Source organism: Macaca nemestrina, chromosome 5, assembly GCF_043159975.1.
Source record: "Macaca nemestrina isolate mMacNem1 chromosome 5, mMacNem.hap1, whole genome shotgun sequence".
NCBI classification, from domain to species: Eukaryota; Metazoa; Chordata; class Mammalia; order Primates; family Cercopithecidae; genus Macaca; species Macaca nemestrina.
Genome location: NC_092129.1, coordinates 11,175,172 through 11,197,140, shown reverse-complemented (window position 1 = coordinate 11,197,140; position 21,969 = coordinate 11,175,172). Strand labels below are relative to the sequence as shown.

General features: G+C 41.8%; 1 protein-coding gene across 1 annotated transcript in view; it reads left to right on the top strand.

Moving 5' to 3' along the window:
* LOC105492006 (solute carrier family 22 member 3) overlaps positions 1–21,969 on the top strand; it is a 106,051-nt gene that overhangs the window by 57,895 nt on the left and 26,187 nt on the right. Inside the window, exons 3-5 of the mRNA XM_011758832.2 lie at positions 1,888–2,042; positions 3,575–3,743; positions 4,899–5,016. Coding sequence (XP_011757134.1) covers positions 1,888–2,042; positions 3,575–3,743; positions 4,899–5,016 — 442 coding nt within the window. The remainder of the gene's footprint in view (positions 1–1,887; positions 2,043–3,574; positions 3,744–4,898; positions 5,017–21,969) is intronic.

Here is a 21,969-nt window from a genome sequence, read left to right as displayed (position 1 = left end):
AAAGACAAATATTTGATAAAGAACTGTTAGCCACAATATATAGAGAACTCTTAAAACACAACAATAAGTAAACAAACAACCCAACTAAAAAATAGGCCAAAGACCTTAACAGATACCTCACCAAAGAGAGTATACAGATGATGATAATAAGCATATGAAATGATGCTCTATGTCATATATCATCTGGGAAATGCCCATTAAAACAGCAATGAGATACCACCACATACCTATGAGAATGGCCAAAATCCAGAACACTGCCAACACCAAATGCTGACTAGGATGTGGAACAACAGGAATTCTCATTCATTGCTGGTGAGAATGCAAAATGAAACAGTGACTTTAGATGACAAAATTCTTACACATGTTTGTAATTCTTACAAAATTAAACAAACTTTTACTATATGATCCAGCAGGTCTCCTCCTTGGTATTCCAATTCCAACCCAAAAAAGTTGAAAACTCATGTTCACACAAAACCTACACATACATGTTTATAGCAGCTTTCTTCATGATTGCCCAAACTTGGAAGCAACCAAGATGCCCTTCCGTAGGCGAATGGACAAACTGTGATACATCCAGACTATGGAATATTATTCCATACTGAAAAGAAATGAACTATCAAGTCATGAAAATACATAGAGGAAACGTAAGTACGTATTACTAAATGAAGAAGCTGATCTGGAAAGGCTACATACTATAAGATTTTAACTATATGACATTTTGGAAAAAGCAAAACTAGGGAGAGAGTAAAAAAAAAAGAAAGATCAGTGGTTGCTAGGGAGTGGGGAGAGGGAGGGATGAATAGGCAGAGCACAGATGATATTTAGAGCAGAGAAACTATCCTGTTAGATAGTTTAATGGTGGATACGTGTCATTATACACATGTCAAAACACATAGAATATGCAACATCAAGAGTGAACTCAAAGGTAAACTGTGGACATTGGGTGATTATGTGTCCCGGTAGGTTCGTCAATTGCAGCAGGTGTACCACTCCCATGGGGAATGTTAATGAGAATGCTGTGCATGTGTAGGGGCAGGGGACACAGAGTCCACTAAAAAAATCTAGATAAACTAAGGCTACTTCCATCTCTACTCTGCTGACTCAAGCAAGATGCTATATGTACCTATTTTATGGAAATTTTTATGAATTTGTCATAGATGTCATAGAATCAAATCTCTTAATGGATATTGTTAGCAAACATTTACCAGACAATAATTTGACACCTCTATGCTGAACCAATTAACACCAGACTCTCAGAATGCTGTGCATGATACCTTGTTCCTTTTCCTAAACTATTTAATAACACTTATGCCAATGGTGAAAATAAAATACAGAATTTAGGAACCACTGACATTGGCTGTGAACTTTGTAGTTTATAAAACGCTTTCACATTCGCATCTTATTTGATCCTCTCTACAACCTACCTCTAGGAAAAAGTGGAAAAAACAAAAACAAGCAAGCAAAACCTTTGTTTTGAAGACCTTAGGAATTAGTCCAAGGTCTTATGACTGGTGGATGGTTGAGGTGAGATTCAAGGCAAGGCCTTCTGGCCATAACACACCATTGCTCCTTCTTTCTGCCTCTCTGTCCTTATGACTTGACACATAAGAAATGTTAGAAAGTGTCAAATCCTTACCACTGGGGAGACTCTACGTGAAACAATAGTTTTAAGGAGGGTCATCTTTTCAGAAACTGCAATCACAAAGGATGCATTCTGTGCTTTAAATTTTGTGATTCCAGCCTGGGCAACATAGTGAGACCCTGTCTCTGCAAAACATTTTTAAAATAATATAATAATATAATATGATGTCATATTTTATGTTATATTTTCCCATTGTGTTGAGGAAAATGTTTAAGGCGAGCTCTTTTCCTGTCTTTCTCAAAAAGGTATGGCAGGATCGTCATTTACTTGCTCTCTTGCCTTGGTGTTGGCGTCACTGGGGTTGTGGTGGCCTTTGCACCAAACTTCCCTGTGTTTGTGATCTTCCGCTTCCTGCAAGGTGTGTTTGGAAAGGGGACATGGATGACTTGCTACGTGATTGGTAAGACATTCTTACACCATCTTCTCTATTTGGAAACTAGGGCCAGATGGCCAACAAGTGCTAGTTAAGCAACCTTCCTCTTCCTCATGTGTCCTTTAACAAAGGAGGCTTCACTGCAGCTACAGTAATTATTTCTGCAGATAGGAGAGCTCAGAGGTAGGATTCTGAGTGCTTTAGAAACTAAAATACCATCTTACTTTGGGAGCCAAACATAGAATATTATAAAACACTGGGGCAAACTATTTTTAAGTACTTCTATACTGATATAATATGGTTTCTAGCTTTGCTTTATAAGAGATTAATTTTTATAAAATCTCAGTAGCTTCTTGAGGCGTTTTTAAAGCATTTTGTCTGCACTGTGTTCTGTGGTGCAGTTTGAGATTACTTTCCTGTGTTCCCAATTCTCCTCTTTCTGTACAAGTGGGGAACTTTTTACTATGGGAGAACTATGTTCTAAAAATGAGAAGTTCATTTGTGACCCTTGGATATCTTCTACAGCCAGAAAGTTTGACCTTCTGGGGATGGAAGAAGGAAAAAGTTCACTTTACTTTTCTCTCATATCCCTTGGGAAAGCCCTGGCTACTCCTTTTGTTCCATTTCTAGCTCGGGACCAGCCACCTAGAGTAGTGGTGTATTTCTGACCAGGAAAATGTGAATTTTCAGATTATTGCTGCAGATCTTTGCACACCCACTCTCTTCTGTCACTGCTATGCAATCACACAGCAGCGCACATTTTGGAGACCTTTGAAGATCTTTCTGTGAGTGGGAGAAAGAGAGAAGATTATTAGAGGGATTGGTTGTCACTGTCTGGAACAGAAAGAGTAACGTTGGAATGCAAGGCATTTTTAAGGAGACTCAGTCTAGATGAATCTGCAAAGTTGTGATCTGAGGGCAACAATAAAGTAGCTTATCCCAGGATAATCAGAATAAAAGAAACCAATTAGTGGGAAGGGGCAGGAAAGGAAAAGATTTCAGCAATAAAATTTCCCATGTGATTTTTAGGCAATATTGTCAACGAAAAGTACAACGCTGTGGAAAGAATTATCATTTAATAGAAGTTGTCTTGTGATAACAAAAAGTCTTTGTAGAGTCTAATATTTATAATGAATCTTCTAAGGAGACTAGAAGGTGCATATCTCTAGAGATACAGTGATACAATGTAGCCATCTTAACATATTTATGTTTTGATAATTACAATTACCTTTTAAAATAATCATCACTGAAGCTTTCCTAAAACCGACACATGTATTCTTCATATTTCCCTATTGTACCCAGAAGATTGCAGGGCTGGGTGCATAAGAGGAACATGGCAAGTGCCTGTGATAAGTGGCAGAGGCAAGAGTGGGAGAAAAGCATTTAGTATCAAGAAGGACACCTCCATCCTTTCTACAAGTGTGGAAGCCTCGGTATCTGAGTGCTAGCGTGTTCTAGCAATGCTGATGGATGTAACAGGTGTAACATCTCTGTATTTGTTTGTTTATTTTGGAGCTGACTTTGTGCTTCTGTGACCTCTTGTGTTTGTTTTCCTTTAGTGACAGAAATAGTAGGTTCGAAACAAAGGAGGATTGTGGGAATCGTGATTCAAATGTTTTTTACCCTTGGAATCATAATTCTCCCTGGAATTGCCTACTTCATCCCCAATTGGCAAGGAATCCAGTTAGCCATCACGCTGCCCAGCTTTCTCTTCCTCCTTTATTACTGGTAATGTGGTTTTGGTTATCATCATATTTATACTGATTCCACAGAAATTAGACTCCAAACCAACATGAAAATGAAAGCAATAAAGGAAATTTGCTGCTTTGAGAATTTTTAGAGAATTTTAGGATTTATAGAGAGTATTTGTTGATGATTTTATTAATAATTATCAAAACAAAACAAAACAAAACAAAATACCAGAACACAAAATTCTAAGTATGGTGGTGCTTTATGTTTTGTTTTGTAATAAATAGCTTCATGAAAACTATAAGGCAACAAACCATATCTGCCAGTATTTCAACATGCAAATTAAATGCAATGAAGTCTATTTCTTCTCTGTGTGTTCTATAAAGCAAATTAATGTTACTCAGAAATTCTCTGAGGAATAAGGAAATGTTAAGAGCATCAAAAAATTACATTATCAAAAAGCAACAGATAAGCATTTGATTTGTGTTGCTGTTGTTTTGAGATGGAGTCTCGCTCTGTTGCCCAGGCTGGAGTGCAGTGGCACGATCTCGGCTTACTGCAGCCTCTGCCTCTCAGGTTCAAGTGCTTCTCCTGCCTTAGCCTCCCAAGTAGCTGGGATTACAGGCGTGCACCACCACACTCAGCTAATTTTCCTATTTTTAATAGAGACAGAGTCTTAACATGTTGGCCAAGCTGGTCTCAAACTCCTGACCTCAAATGATCCACCTGCCTCAGCCTCCCAAAGTACTGGGATTACAGGCGTGAAGCACTGCACCCAGCCAGCACTTGATTTTTATTGGAATGAACATGTTTTAATGATTCTTCTAATTTAATTTTAATATATGGGCAAGTCAGTTTATATAAATCAGATTCCTAAGCTTTTCTTAATATTCACTAAATCCCGATTCTTTTCATATATGGAATCAATATATTGTAAGATAGCCTGGTTTTGTAAGAGCAATGTCATATTGATTATTTTGATGAGCAATGATTCAATTATCAAGCTAGCATTTTTTTCCCATCCATTATAATCTTGCAAGAATAATCTGTGTTTCAGGGACCTATTATCAACTCTTATTGACTCCCAAATTTATATCTAATTGCAAGATCCATTTTGATAGAAAAACTCAAGGCAATAGATTTTAGATTTTGAAATTCCTAGACATAACTCACAAAAGCCTCCTTCTTTGCCAGGGTTGTCCCCGAGTCTCCCCGTTGGCTGATTACTCGGAAGAAAGGAGATAAAGCATTACAGATCCTGAGACGCATTGCTAAGTGCAATGGGAAATACCTCTCATCAAGTTACTCACAGGTAATTTCGTTTAGTATGAGTAACAAATATTGCTAAAGTAGGTGAATTGATTTTGTTGCCACTTATGTACTTAATGTTGCTTCTTAAATTTATGTGCAAAATATATATGTTTGTATATATATAAAATATATATATAGAAAATGTATATGTATATAGAGTGTGTGTGTATACACACACACACAAACACAATCAAACATCTGGGAAATCATTTTCAATATGACTTAACTGAAAAAAAATCTTGGGAAAAATCATAGGACATATTAAAGAAGAAATGATTATGAAGCTGTATTAGCATTATAGGCAAGACTAATTGATCATTTCAGTACCTATTTTAATAATTGCACCAAGTTACTTGAATTATTATACTTTACTTACTGTAAGCCCCATAATGTTGAATCACTCATCTTGATTGCACAAACTGTAAAACATTTTTTTGACTTGTAATTTAAAGCTTTAAGTTTGGCTCTGAAAAAAATCTGTTTATTCATACCAGAGCTTTAGCAGTAATGTAATATTTCAGCCTTTAAACTCCTATATGCTAGTCTTTCTCACTTTCTTCTTTTCTTCCTCCATTCTGTCCTTCTTCCAAGAAAGGCTTTTTGGGTGCCTCCGCATCAGTGTACTAAGAAATGGGGGAGGTCAGGGTGTAATGGCTCACTCCTATAATCCCAGTGCTTTGGGAGGCTGAGGTGGGAGGATTGCTTGAGCCTAGAATTCGAGACCAGCCTGGGCAACATAGCAAGACCCCATCTCTACAAGTAGAAAGTTTTAAAAACTAGCTGGGCATGGTGGCACACACCTGTTCTCTCAGCTACTTGGGAGGCTGAAGCAGGAGGATCATTTGAGCCCAGGAGTTTGAGACTGCAGTGAGCCATGATCACACCACTGCCCTCCAACCTAGGAGACAGAGCAAGATGCTGTCTCTAAAAAAGATATAAAAAGAAAATGAAATGGGACAAAAATTAAAAGCTTTCGCCCTTTGGAATATTTGATATACACTTGAGGATATAACATATATTTAAAGCAACCCCTAAATAGAGAATAGCATATAAAGAAAAATATAACGATGCTTTAGCTCCAAAGACTAAGTGACTACAGAGTAACAGAAAGGTTTTTATAAAAGGAATGTTAGAGAATAATTTTTGGAAGATATGAATCTTGATTTAAGACTAGGTTGTCAACTTTGTTTTCTTCATAGCATTCAGTTTGATTTCATAGGAACCTTCTGATAAGAACTTTCTGATAAGAACTGGGTTTTGGGGCTGGGTGTGGTGGCTCATGCCTGTAATCCCAGCACTTTAGGAGGCCGAGGCAGGTGGATCACCTGAGGTCAGGAGTTCAGGAGGAGCCTGGCCAACATGGTGAAACCCCATCTCTATTTAAAAAATACAAAAATTAGCAGGGTGTGATGACGAGTGCTTGTAATGCCAGCTACTTGGGAGGCTGACGCGGGAAAATCACTTGAACCTGGGAGGCAGAGGTTGCAGTGAGCCAAGATTGCCCCACTGCACTCCAGCCTGAGCAACAAGAGCAAAATTCTGTCTGAAAAAGAACTGGGTTTTGTTGGTTGTATTGTCCCCTCCCCAGCCCCTGAAGCTTGGTCATGTATGTTTGGATTTCTGCCTTCTTCCTCTCTCTTATATTAAGTGGCAAGCAGTAGGCTCTTGTCCAAAGGTTTCAACTGAGCAGATGTCACAGGTGCAATGGTGCAAGTAGGTTAATGACATACCTTGAGGTTTACAGATCATAAAATGTGTGGTAAAGACAAAGCATGGTCTTTTTAAACCACTGTGATTCATCCATCCTTGATCCTTGTCACTCTTTGAGTGAGCGCATTTGAGCTGTGTGTTCCTTTTAGGGAAAAATAATATACACCTGTTTTCCCAGCTTGCACTCATCCATTGACTATAGTCCTCATAGCCAGGTCAAATATCTGATCATTTGTATTCAATTTTAATCATCCAGTGAATAATCTCTGCTCTTTTCTCAGCAGTATACTGAAGATACTGCACACATAGTCCAGAGGTAAGCATGTACATTATCTACATCAAGGTTTAGATATTGATTTAAAGGTCTAAATATAGAATATAGAAAAAGGGAATATAGAAAGGAATATAGAAAAGTAGCATTATAGAAAATAAATAGGAATAAAGAAAGGAATAGATAAAAATAGGAATATAGAAAGTATTCTAGAAAAATAGGCATCTAGAAAGGAATATAGAAAAATAAGAATATAGAAAGGAATCTAGAAAGGGATATAGAAAGGAATGTAGAAAAAATAGCTGTGTGCTGGTAGCTTGTGAAATATAATGTTGGATTAACCAGGCATGTCATGTGTGATAGTGAGTCTCACTGAGAGACGAGTCTGATTCCCCGAAGCAGCTGCTGTTACATATCTCATGAGTGTACAGTTTAGCGCTGCTCCCACAGACCCACTGACCCAGCTTTATTCATGAGCACCACAGAGATCATGACAACAGGTAAGTAGTTCAATGTTCCACATGGCTGTGTTTATGAGAGATCATGAACTATGGGATCCAGTGGTTTCCAAGTCATTTTAATTTTAATATGGAAATTTCCAAACATATTCAAAAATACAAAAAATAGTTTAGTGAATCTCTATGCATATCCCTCAGCTTCAACAGTTATCAACTCCTGATCAATCTTACTTTTTCTATACTCCGCCTAGTTTCCCCATCCACTGAATAGGAATCAATCCAGCCATCATAGCATTTCATCTTGTGATATTTTCCTCTGAAGTAGGAATAAATAGGTATCTCTGGAACTATGTGTGCACTATCTTCAGGACACTGCTGAATGAGGAGCAAGAACTATTCCTGTGGTTCTTAAAATTCAATACAAGTAATCACACCTTTGATCCAGTTGTGGGGACTGATTCCTATTGTGGGAGCAAAGATGGGGCAGTGGTATATAAAATATAAATATAAAACTAATATCAATGTCATTGTCCTAAGAAAAATAGCCACAATTCCTTAATATCAAGTCAGTGTTCCACCTCCTTGATTGTCCTACAATGTTTCACAGCGTCTTTGTGCATTAGACTCCTCCTGAAGTTATGGATTGTGAATTGTTGATCTCTTTGGGTTTACTTAATCCATAGGTTCCTGCTCTTTTTCATTTCATTCCAGCTTTGGGAATAAAAAAAAAATCCTGGGGTTTTTCTCCTGAAGAATTTCTACAGTCTAAATTTTGTTGATTATATCTGTAGGATCCTTTAACATGTTTCTCTGTCTTTTATATTCCCTGTCAATTGGTAGTTAGATCTAGAGCTTAATCAAGTTCAAGTTTAATATTTCTGGCAAGACTACTTCATAAGTGGCTTAGTACATTTCCATTAAGAGATACCTGGTGGCCGCTTGTCTCTTCTTTTGGAACATTACTTGCCACTGATAATCACTGCCTGGATTTACTAACTAATCAGAGGTTGCCAAATGACAATATTCTCATCTTATCATTACTTCTTCATTTATCGCTGGAGTGCTTAAATAAAGACTAATTTCTTCCATCAACTCTTGGTGACCCTGAGATATAGTTCATATCGAAAAGACAAGACATATGCATCATTTTTTATTTTCCAAAGAATAAATTGGCTCCCTACATCCTCCCAAAGTGATTAATGAGCTGAGTGTATTTATTTAAACATAGTTTATATGTTTCAATCCTTTGCAGTTGCATTAGTGTGTTGTCGCACTGCTATAAAGAAATGCCTGAGACTGGGTAATTTATAAAGGAAAGAGGTTTAATTGACTCACAGTTCTGCAGGGCTGGGGAGGCCTCAGGAAACTTACAATCATGGCAGAAAGGGAAGCAAACATGTGTTTCCTCACATGGCGGCAGGCAGGAGAGGTGCCGAGCAAAGGGGAAAAGCCCCTTATACAACCATCAGATCTCATGAGAATTCACTCACTATCATGAGAACAACACAAGGGTAACCATCCCCATGATTCAGTTACCTCTCACCAGGTTCCTCATTTGACACATGGGGATTATGAGAATTACAACTCAAGATGATATTTGGGTGGGGACACAGCCAAACCATGTTAGCAGTTATTTTGTTGAGTATCCTTTTGGATGCTCATATTGCTCCATCTTTGGGCAGATGGAGCTTATCCGGAGTCTGACACCCTCTAGTAGCTTCTGAATATTTCCTTGCTCTTTAGCATGATGAGATTTTCCAGTCTCATTTTGTAAGTTCCAGTCTCACATCCAAGGGAGCTTTGGTTTTTGAAACAAATGTCTTCAAACCGAACCTACCCATCTTTAATCTTTTTAATTGTACATAAGCATAAGCAGAAAAGCAAAGTGTTATCTTCAAGAGAAAGATTTAACATTTAAGTTTAAAACACCTTGCTAAGAGCAGAATTCAGCCACATTATGGGCCACGTCATAGTTTTCCATCTCAAAGGTCCTTATATCCCCACAAGCACCATCCTGAGCAGAAAACCTCCTCGTGATGATGCAGAAGCACTGGCCAGCAGGGTAGGCACTGTACTTGAGCTCCAACTCCCAAAATCAGAGCAGGATTCCATTACAGGTTTTGTGCAAGGACAAGTATAGCCAATATAAATTACTCATATTTTGGTGATTCAAATAATACTGTCCGGGTCTATGTTAGGATCGCCTTGAAACTGTGTGTTTACAGTTACTTTCACATTAGCCCATATCCCTCTCTCTGGATACAGTCTCCAGGACCTTCAGACCCACGACAGAAGTGCCCAGCAATCTCTTTCTACTTTTCACAGAACCTCTCTTCAGTAACTTCTGACTTTTAGAACAAGTTATCACTGCGTAAATGACCTCATCCTTCACGATCTCTTCAATTCCCACCTCATTCTTAGGGTGCCCATTATAGGGTGCGGAGAAGGTTAGAATGGATCTGAAAGAATATGGTTGGATTCAAAGCAGCCCCAGGAGACCTGGCAAGTCAGCACAGTTGTCTTGTGAAAAGAGCCACCTGCCAACCCCAACCTGTTCCATTGCTGACATCACTGGTCCAGGTATATTTAGGAGAACCTAAGGACCTAGCTTAAATCTACCCAAGGATGTTCCATAGTACAGATAAGCTAAATTCACTACAAACTAAGATTACACCAATCCCCAGAGCTTTAGTAAGTGAAGGGAAAATATGAGAGGAAAACAGTATGATATATTTGATCTGACATTGAATCAGGCACATTTTGAGGGTTGTTTATCCTGCAAATCATCTCAGTTACAGTTCACATGGACATTACTCCTTTCATAGGTAGGCAAACTCTGTCTCTGTCTCACTTGTTCCTAGGCTTCCATTTGCCAAGGTTTCTGGCTGGCCTCTGGCTTTGTTGAAGAGATAGCTAGCACTAGCAGGGATAAATACAGGTGATCAGGGTCCAGGCTCTCTGAACATACAAACACTGTAACTGTTATTCACTAAAAGGAAAAATCCCAAAATCAAAAACCAATGCAAAACAGCTCAGTGGCTTGAGCTCCTAGGAGGTTAGGTAGAAATTAAAGAGAATTAGTGGATGGGTAGAATTTTAAGCAGTAGGTAGTTACCCAGTGCAGAAGGAGGATTAGCTTAGACACCTAGTCTGGTGGTTCTCAGCCTTTCAGCATTTGCATACGATAATTTTTAAGGCTTGCTTAAAAAAAAAAAAAGCAAATTATAGGTAAGTCTACAATAATGACAGCACAGGCACACCTACAACATGACAGTGTCTCACAATGTCTTCAGGAGCATCCACAATCTTCCACTGACCCCAGAGAACGTGTCAAGAAAGAGAACTGTTTTCTGCCCTGGGCACACCCTCTGTTTTGCTCATAATGCAAAGTTCTTTTACGGTGCAGTAAATGTGAAATTTTTCTTTGGTATCAGTTTGACATTATTCCTGCTTGTTACTTGTAGTGTCCTGTTTCTTGCCTTACACCTGATCACTAACCATTCACTTCAACTTTTCACTCTTATATGATAGACAAGTAACAGTACTGTGTGCAAGCATGAATAATGGATTGAGTAACAATGCTTATCTGAGCATATGGCCATTGCTCCAGGTACTGAATCGGTGTGCTTGTCAAAATAAAAAAGAATGGGCAAGTACTTCAGAGTGCCCACACATCTGGTGGTAGTAGACTTGGTCTATTGGTGAGTAATGGAGAGCTGAGATAGTTTCATGTAAGCATGAACTGCTATTGAGAGGTGACAAGGTGCTAGCAGCCCTCACTCTCAGCGCCTCCTCAGCCTCTGGCCTCAGCATCCACTCTGGCAGCCTTGAGGATCCCTTCAACCTGCCACGGCACCATGGGAGCCCCTCTCTGGGCTGGCTGAGACCAGAGCCCCCCAACCCCCGCTGCTTGCCGGGAGGTGTGGAGGGAGAGGCACGGGCGGGAACCCGGGCAGCGCCAGCGGGAACCGGGACTGCGTGCTGCACTCGCGGGCCAGTGTGAGTTCCGGTGGGCGCAGGCTCCGCAGGCCGCACACTGAGCGGAAGGCCGTCACCACCGGCCCAGGGCAGTGAGGGACTTAGCACCAGGACCAGCAGCTGCGGAGGTTGCTATCAGGTACCCCAGCAGTGCCGGCCCGCAGGCGCCACTCAAATTCTCCCGGGGCCCTAGCTGCCTCCCCGCAGGGCAGGGCTCGGTACCTGCAGCCCACCATGTCTGAGTTCCTCCCCGTGCAGTGAGCTCCCACGAGGCTTGAGCCTCCCCCATGGGCCCGACCCCCTGCTCCGTGGAGCCCAGTCTCATCCACAGCCCAAGGGCTGAAGAGTGCAGGCGCCGCTAGGGACTGGTGGGCAGCTCCGCCTGCAGCCCTGGCACAGGATCCACTCACTGGGTGAAGCCAGCTGGGCTCCAAACCGGATGCGGACTTGGAGAGTTTTTATATCTAGCTGGAGGATTGTATGTGCACCAATCAGCACTCTGTGTCTAGCTCAGGGTTTGTAAATACACCAATCAGCACTCTGTGTCTTGTTCAAGGTTTGTAAAAGGCACCAGTTGGTACTCTAGCTAGCTAACTAGCTCTCTGTGACTGTGTGTCTAGCTCAAGGATTGTAAACGGGCCAATCAGCACTCTGTCAAAACGGACCAATCAGCTCTCTGTAAAATAGACCAATCAGCTCTCTGTAAAATGGACCAATCGGCAGGATGTGGGTGGGGCCAGATAAGGGAATAAAAGCAGGCTGCCCGAGCCAGCCAGTGGCAACCAGCTGGGGTCATCTTGCAGTCAGTGGAGCGTTACGTCTTTTGCTTTTTGCAATACATCTTGTTGCTGCTCAGTGTTTGGGTCTATGCGGCGTGCATGAGCTGTAACATTCACCGGGGAGGTCTGCAGCTTCACTCCTGAAGCCAGTGAGACCAGGAATCCACTGGGATGGGAAGAACGAACAACTCCAGACGCGCTGCCTTTAAGAGCTGTAACGCTCACCAGGAAGGCCTGCAGCTTCACTTCTGACAGCGAGACCACGAACCAACCAGAAGGAAAAAGCTCCAGACACATCTGAACGTCTGAAGGAACAAACTGCGGACACACCATCTTTAGAAACTGTAACACTCACCGGTCCCGGCTTCATTCTTCAAGTCAGTGAGACCAAGAACCCACCAATTCCGAACAATTCTGTGATACATTGTATTAATCCTCTCAACTATTCACTTCTCTGTAAAAGGATTTTACATCCCGACCCCACCCATTGCCACATGACTGACAACAGTATCTCTCTGTGGGCAATATATGTCCCCACCCAGTGTCAGGCTTATCCACCTGACTTGATTGGGCCCAAGGAGTAGAAGTAGCAGAATATCAATTCAGGGCACAAGCTTTGAGAGGCGTCATGAATTCCTGCCACAAGAACAGCAGACCCCAAATCGGTGCTGTTCCTTCAGAGTGGGTCTCGGAAGAAGAGCTGCAGCCTGGAGCAGAGCTGCAGCAGCTGTATGGGACATGGCCAAGAAAAATTTGTTTCCCCACTAAACTGCTGCTCAATGTGTCTGTATGTACGACAGGGATTTGCGGGTATCTGTTCTTGCAGCCAAAGCTAACTAATGCAATTGATCATATTACTAGTTTAATTGCCAGAGTAGGGTTTGACACATATTTTGGTGATGCAGAAGTGAGGGATTGGGATAGATTAAATTACTGTTTGGGAAGATTCACATTTTCTCTCTCATTTCCAAGGGATGAAAATACTCCCTGGCTCTGTAGATGTTGGGCGTGGCAATGAAATTGCTTTGGCCTCATGATAGGTGCAGTGGACTTCCTGCCCTTTGATGCTGGTGTTGACCATGATACCTGCTTTGGCCAGTGGCGGGTTGCTAGATGTGATGCAATAGAAGCTTGAAATGTGCTTGTGTGGTTGGGCTTTTATCTCCGCACCTCAGCCATCACCATGAGGAGAAATTCCCAGGCTCACCTATGGGCCCGGAAGGAGGCTGAGAGACATTCAGAATGGAGCTGACCTAGCAAAGCTTCCTGGAACCTACACTAGCAGGCCCCATCCCAGCCCACAAACACATGAGATAAATGAATGCTTACTATTCTATGCTGCTAAGATCGATGACTGTTATGCAGCATTATTTATCAATAGCTCTGATGGTGAAGTGTCAACTTGATTGGATTGAAGGATGCCTAGATAGCTGGGAAAGTATTGTTTCTGGGCGTGTCTAGGAGGGTGCTGCCAGAGGAGATTAACATTTGAGTCAGTGGACTGGAAGAGGAAGCCTCCCCTCAATGTAGGTGAGCACCATCCAGGTGGCTGCCAGTGTGGATAGAGCAAAGCAGGCAGAAGGTGGTGACATAGGATGTCTTGCTGAGTCTTATAGCTTTCATCCTTCTCCTGTGCTGGATGCTTCCTGTCCCTGGACATCAGACTCCAGGTTCTTCTTGCACTTACATGAGTGGTTTGCCAGAGGCTCTCGGGCCTTTGGCCACAGACTGAAGGCTGCACTGTTGGTTTCCCTACTATTAAGGCTTTTGGACTCTGAGCCATTCCTGGCTTCCTACCTTCTCAGCTTGCAGACAGCCTATCGTGGGACTTCACCTTGTGATCGTGTGAGCCAATTCTCCTAATAAACTCCCTTTCATATATACATAGATCCTATTAGTTTTGTCCCTCTGGAGAACCCTGACCAATACAATAGCCGATTGTGTCAACACTGAGTGAGCAGCCACTGTCACTATACTGACCTAGGTGATGCAGCTACACAGGTAGTAACTGTGGCAGCAATTTTGGTTTGCTTTTTCCTCCCAGGATCTTAAAGGCCTTTATCCTAAAGATCCCTCTCCTCTGCCCCCAGCTCCCCATACCTCTCATCTTTGTATGGGATATGCTCAAAGAGAATAGTAGTTACAATTCTAGCTAACAAGTGGACTCTGTTACTACGGAACTGAATATGCCCATATTTGTTAGTGATGTTTTATCCTATACTGGCTCAATAAACCCATAAGGTTTGATTGTAGTTTGTTTGTTTTTTGGATACACAAGTATAGTTTATAGCGAATCTACTGCTTTTAAAATAACGTTAGATGTTATATCAATACATGTTCACACATAAACATGCTTGAGGCAGTTCCCATGGTGGTATGTTTATGTGACATCAGGAACAGAATTTGAGCTTTCCAATTCCAAAGGGATTCCTTTAGCCCCATCATCAATATAAATGATACCACACCACTGTGTGAAATATTTCCAAAATAGAAAAGATTAAAACCTCATTAGAAAGTGTCCTGCTGGATTTTTTTTATTATCTTAGTTATCAGGGAGACTTCTAGACCTTAATAGCTACCGTCTTTTCTATCATTTGTTGAGCGGTCACATAAACACCAATATTGCTACAGAAAGGGACTTTCCAGCTTTGGGAATATCTGTTTCTGACATTTCCTTTCAAAGGGGGATTTTTATAAACATAATTTTTGTTTTTTCAAAAGGGGAACCACACTGTGATTCCAACTTGCTTGGAGCCCATCGGGGATGGTGGTATTCCAGTTCAGTTACTGCTGTCTTCGTTAATTGTTGTGTTTAGCTGATTTCAGTTCAGTTACTGCTGTCTTCGTTAATTGTGTTTAGTTGTAATCTCAGACTTCAGATTTGAAATCTCTCTTCGGGGAATTTATTTCAAAAGATCCAGAGAACATAGTTTAGGCACAGGGAGTACCTGAGGGATCTCTAAGGCAGACCAGTGTTGGAATGAGAAAGGCGTGAGTCTCAAAAACAAAGAAAGTCTCAAAAACAGTTATTGGAAAGAAAGTCACTGGGAACCCATCCAGAGCTTTCTCCCGAGAGGCTAAGTCTTCCTCCTCTCCTTTTACGGGATGAATGGTGCCAATTCTACCAGCAAAGCTCTCATCTTCAAAATGACTCATAAAAATGATAACTGTAGTATGTGTACCATCACACTCACTTTAACTTAGAATATGCCTGAATGCATAAAAATATGTTAGGACACTGGACATACTCAACACAGAATGGACCTTTGTAGCCAATAATTAATTTAATAATACTTCCTATTTAAAAAAATAGCCTGAGTTCTAGAAATGGTGTGTATTTAAATGCATTTCTTTACTTTCCATGTCTTTAACTTTTTGAAAACAAGACTATATGGCATAAAATAAGAAAACTGTTCATGCTACAATGAAATAGCCATAAAGACTGTACCAGTGAACGGTTCCATCCATAGCATGTCAAGACCCCCAACGTCCTTTCTCAAGCATGGTGCCCAGCACTCATTTCCTTCCACAAAAGGAAACTCAGCCTGGCATCGCCCGGGTCAGTGGGCTGTCATTCAACCTGGAGAGATATTGAGGGGAGGATGTTCTCCTACAGCTTTACTTGAATTTAAATTGAATTGGAAATTCAATTTAAAGGTGCTTTAAGGAGTGAGATTGCAGCCTTGGAACAGGCTAGGCAGACTTCTGGGGTGCCTCATCAGAGAGCAGCATTGTGCACAAGGAACCGTGGTGAGTCAGGGCCTTTCCCCCTACTCACCCAAACTCATCTTCCAGATTTCCTCTGGGAAAATAAATAATTGGGTCATGCCTTTATCAAAATCTTAACTATCTCTGCTGTACAAGTTAGGGCTTGAAAACTGTTCATCGGAACTGGGAAAGGAAAGCATTCCGCATTACGGTCCCATAAACTTCCTACGTTCAGTCCTCACAATCAATTCTGGTGTCTGAGGACATATTGCTAAAGAGTGAGTGTATTTACAGAACCCAGGACAACAGAGGGACTCAGGCAGTGTCCAGCAGGGTGGCCAACTGTTTGCCCAGGGCTGGGGAGTTGGGAGTTTCAGAGCTAACACCAAAAAATGTCTCAGGCAAACTGGGTAGAGTTGGTTCCTCCATGACTGGGTCAGTCCTCGTCTCCCCAGTTATGCTCAGAGGATGATTCCTAAGGTCTACACTTGCAGGCATCACAAGTCCTCTCTGCCCACCCCATGGGCCCTGATGCCTAGGAGAAGACACGGGATTCCCGCCCGACTGGAGGATGGGTCTGGGATCTGCTTGCCAGCTGTTCCTGGGATTGGGGGCAGGTTGCTGAGCCTGTCGAGTTACCTGCTAGGCTTCCTCTTTCTTCCCCCGCCCCTTCCTCCTCAGAGCCTCGTGTCTCCCCCAGTTCTTCATCTGGTCCTGAGTCCTTGCCCATTCAACTATGGTTCTGGCCCTGCTTAATTCCTGCCTGCTTCATCCTCAGAAGGCAGGTTTCTGTCCTGTCCCCACACATCCATGGCCTTAAAGCAAGATGCTGATGCTGTCTTGATGACTGGACTTGCCCTTCCTTGAGACGGCTGCTGCCAACCCATTTCCCAGACAAGTCCCCAGGCCACAGACAGCAGGGCCAGCCCATGGAAAACACAAAGCCCTTTTTTCCCTAACTAGCCTCTCCATATGGAGGAACAAGTCCTGTTGCTTGGTTAGGGAGAGCCAAAGCCCTTTGCTTTCTCACTGACTCTTCTCTCACTACTACTGGGATCCTGGCAGTCCACGTGGCTTATGACACAGGAGTTCCGAGCTTTGCAAAGTGACATTGGGAACTGCTCAGTTATCCGTGATTAGTTATGAATCTAAATGCATGGGCTTCTCCCTTTCCCTTCTCAAAGGCTGGGCTTCCCCTTGCCCTTTAGGAACAAGAGTCTTCCCATTTCTACTCCAGCACCCCTTGGTAGGCAAAGAAGCATTTCTTTCTTTCCTGCCTACCCTGAGCCCCGGCAGTATTACAAACAAAAGTAAAACACAAGGCAAAACTCCTCGGCCACACAGCCTTGTTTTATTCCATTAATCTTGGTTGTTCTCTTTTTCGGGAGTTGTGTAAGCATCTAATTTTATTATTTTGAGTCTGTGTCCCTCTCTAACAGAAAAGAGGAGTGAGTTTGCCTGTCCTTTTTCCATTTCAAGCATCTGCTGGGGAAGGGCCTTCTGATACCCTCTCTGGAATCCTTCCAGTCTAACAGTGTGAGGGAAGAGGCTCAGCTTCTTCACATGTTTTGCTCCTTTGCCATTTGGTCCATTCTTGTGTGTTCAACAAAACCAGTTTCCGCAATCCAAATTACTGGGCTTCTTGACTGTGGATAAATGAGAAAATACTCCTCTCTGTGAACACGCTCCTTGGTGGAGACAATAATGAATACAACTGCCAGAGCCCTGCACAGCCAGCAACCCTGGCAGAAGTCCCCGTGTTATTCATAACCCAGAGCTGTGTTGCCATGGCAGTACTGCTTGCTAGACCTTTGACCCACCGGGAAAATTGTCTTTCTTCATGAAATAATCGTAAGAAGAGAGACGTGGCTCGAGAAGTAGATGAAATTCATTTAAATTCCCCAGCACTAGATTGAACGTCGGTGTACACAGATGTGCCCCTTTGATGTAGATGAAGCTGGAGGAAATTGTACTAAACAGTAAGTAAGTGCGAAAACACATTGTCATTTAATCTCTTGAGGTCCCATCCAGGAAGATGATAAAAAAGGTATCAGGTGCTGGATTTTCACGGAATCAATCCTCCCTTCCCTACAAAGAATTAAAATTAAGATCTATCTCATAAATGGGTGGACGAACACCTGGGTTATGTTGGTATAGCAACACGTCTTCATGTGGGGGCTGATGGTGGGACCCACCCAGTCATACAAACAGCATGAGGCCCCTGCAATGCAGAGATGGCTAGATAACTTGGTTTGGAAAAAGTAACATAGGTCTGCTCTGTTTTCTTTTTTCTCTGAATTTGGTGCTATTTGAGGGAAGGAAATATAATTTCATATACAGAAAGGCAAACGGATTGAGACAAAGTCTTTGTAAGGTGTCTGAATAAAGGAGGTGTTAATTGGTGATGAGGTCCCTTTAGCCTTTGCAGAAGAGCTTAGATGGTGTTAGGGAAAACGGCCAGAACCAAGGATGTTCTCCTGCTACAGAAATCTTTTGTGTTAACAGCAAAACTTTGTCAGCTTCTTTAGTGATGAATATGGAGGGTGAGCAGACAGGGAATCCTGGATGTTCTTGTTTACACATTCCTGTCTCCCAGCCACTGTAACCTCAGTCCTGGAGTTGATAAAGGAATCTGTCCCAGTGGGCCACAGATCCTAGGGACTATGGAGTTATTGCAAAGGTCCACAAACCATCAGCAACCAAGCCTTGTCTGTTGAATGAACTAATAATACATCTTGGATTAGAAAAATGTACTTTCTTCAGATAAAATTAAATACAGTTATAATTAATAACCAATAATAAATTGAAAAGTGTTATTAAATCATAGTAAATTTGTGTCATTATGTGGTCTCGAAGAACAGAAGTGAAGAGCATAATTCCTGTCATGTGGGCAATCTTTAAATTTTTTTGACATTAATCAGACGTCCTCATGCTCAAAAAGGATGAGTCACTGTAAGCACAAGTAAGGTGTCTCTACCTGTTGCTGAGAGTCTTACATACATACATATGTTTATGCAATTTATGCACACATACATAAACTTCATGATAACAACTTCTAGGATCTCTTCATTTCTTTCATTCAATAAAATACTCCTGAGTTCATTATATTTTTATCTTCCACTGACCTTAGGGACAAATTCTACATGTTAAGTAGGGTGGATTGAGTGCTATGGCTCCCAGCTGCCTACTGTCTCTCAAAGGTGCATAGGATGGGTTGAGTACCACGGTTCCCAATTGCCTGTCTCTCAAAGATGAATCTTGGCCTTTTCTGGCTTACATTTCAGAGTCAACACATCACAAGTAGTTTAGATCTTGAGGAAGACTGAGGAAGGCTTATGGAATACTCAGCACAATTATTTTTATGGCACAGAGTGAAACAGAGATTGAATACTTACACACATGTTTTGATTAGTATGTGTGTTCAGCCAGGCTTACACACTTCTCTTTGAGATGTGACCTAGACACATTTTTCTAAAGATATTTCAGGTATTCCCTCTGCAGTTCATAACAGTTTATACTCTGCATTGACACAGGCTGCTCTCAAGTTAGCAGGAGACAGGTTTTTGATGTCAATTGAGTGAAATATAGTATCAACTTCATGTAGGACTGCTGCCATCCCCTTTCTTTCCACAATTCTGTAAACAACTTGGTACATTTTGTTGTCTAGAAATAGCCAACCTCTAAATTTAAACAAGTTGAGTATTAATCATTGCAGTGAAAAATTTTTCACATTAAAAACTGAATCACAGAATTCTTATTTGATCACCACATGTTTTGAAAAACTATTTTAATGTCACTGACATGAGGTTGTCCCAGAAACAAAAGTGTATGGATATACACAATGTAGCAGTCATTTATCTTCATTTATTCCTCCATTTATTCAGCAGATAGTTACTGGGCGCTGCATTCAAGGCATCTATTTTTAAAATAACCTCTGTGCAATGTTCACTTTCAAAAATGTCTCCCCACACGCATTTAAGATGCCTTCTATTTTCTCTAATCCTCTATGGTTGCTTTCCTTTTTCCTTTTTTCTTTTTGAGCTGTTTTCCATCTCTCCCTACTAATAATAGGTCTTTATTTAACTATACTTGTTTCATCATATAGATATGCACAATACAACTAAACCTGAAGTTGAAGAGTAGATTGAGTCCTATATGCAATGTCTGGAAATCACCACAGTGTGTTTTAATTTTGATTGAAGTACACATAGACATTCACATTGAAATCTAGGTAGGGTAAGGACAGTTATTAATTATGGAAACTAGTCTATATATTTGTTGGAATATGATAAATCAAGTCACAGTTCAAAGTTGAATAAATAGTGAACACAATATAACATTAATGCAGATTAATTACCATGGCCCAGAGACCAGCCATGAGACACAACATGCTTCGCTGTCAGCAATATTCAGGACTGGAATTCCAGAGATAGCGTGTGTTACTCGCTTGTGGCTGCTACGTAAGAGAATCTCAGCTATCTCTAAACGTTCTGCCTTAAGCAGCATAAAGGATGTACCAGTGAAAAATGAGTTACCATATGCAGAAAATATTCTGCAAATCAAGAACCAGAAAAGTAAGCAACCCACAAACTCCAAAACTCATTAAATGACTGTGATATTTATTTTGAGGTGCATCTACACTGATCTTCAAACTTTTCAACTATACCTGACTTTCTCTGGAATATTTCTCAGCATTTTCAGACGAAACCAAAGTTTGTCTGAGCTACATAAGGAAGGCAAAATTTGGATATTTGACAAATTGGAAGCACTGAAAATGGAGGAAATTCCAAGATGACATCTAAGGGACTCTTAGTCACTTAGACTAAGTGGTTTTGGTTCTTGTTTTCTGAGGGGTACAGAGTTGGGTTACTTAGGACTCTGTGCATGGTTCAGGCATCACTGGGCTGTGCAACACTCATCTCATGTCCTGCTTGATTTTCTTCTCCCCTTCCTCCTCTATCCCCACTCTCCCCTCGGTAGGTTTCCACTCTAATGTGTCTGATTTATGTGTTTGCTATTAATGTGTCCTTATGAAGTGGAGCGTGCTGTGTGTATTCAGGTGATACAAATGGCATCGTGCCACTCCAGACCTTGTATTTCTTACTTTTTCACTCAACTATGTGTTTTAAGTGTCTATCCAACTTGTTCGTGTGTGAGTGCATTGCTTCCAACTGTCGTGTGATTTTCAGTAGGCCACACCTGCTGTGCCTCTGGTCTCCATCTTCCTAATGATGGACACCTGGGTTGCCTTCAATAATTGTGATCGGTGTTTTCATACATGTCCTCTTCTGACCTGTGTAATGCTCTCCATGGAGTTCAAGGCCTAGAAGCGGATCCCTTGGGTCCTGGTGTGCGGGCAAGCTTTGTACCCTGAATAACACCAGCTTGCTTTCTGTGTCTACCCCACTAGTGGGACCTGTGGGTCCCTATTGTCCACATCTATATTTAGTACGCTCCAGTTTCCTAACTTTTCCAGCCCCCTCAGTGAAAGCACTGAGTTGCACGTCTCTAGTTACTGGTGAGATTCTTTGTAACTTCACTGGAGCACATGGAAAACAGAAGAAATCGAAGGGCAGTCAGGACTCTTCCAGCAGGCAGGGACCAGGTCAGAGCCAGGATGAAGACAAAGCACCCTGAGCATGCAGCGATGGAAGAGATTCTTGTGACCCGAGCTGATGGGGGAAGGTTGAGGGCAACGCAGAGACCCCACTGCCGGCTTGCCAAGAGAACATGCAGGAAAAATGCAGGAAACGAGGGAAGGCTCCATTTTCCTGAGAAAAGGGCTGGAGGAATATAGGCGGCATCAAGTCCCAGCTACTGGCTCTTTGAGAATGTAGTCGGGACTTGCCCCAGTCACCCTTTCTCTGAGCACTCAGTGACTGGGGCTGATGTCACCCTGGCTGTCCTTGACCTGTGCAGAAAGCTCTGCCAACCCAGGACAGTGTGGGGAGGGCCTTCTATGCCCAGGCCCCAGCAGGAGACACCTCCTAGGAATCTAGCGGGACAAGGTTGCAGTGATCCTGGAATCCTGCCCACACCTAACGGCTGGA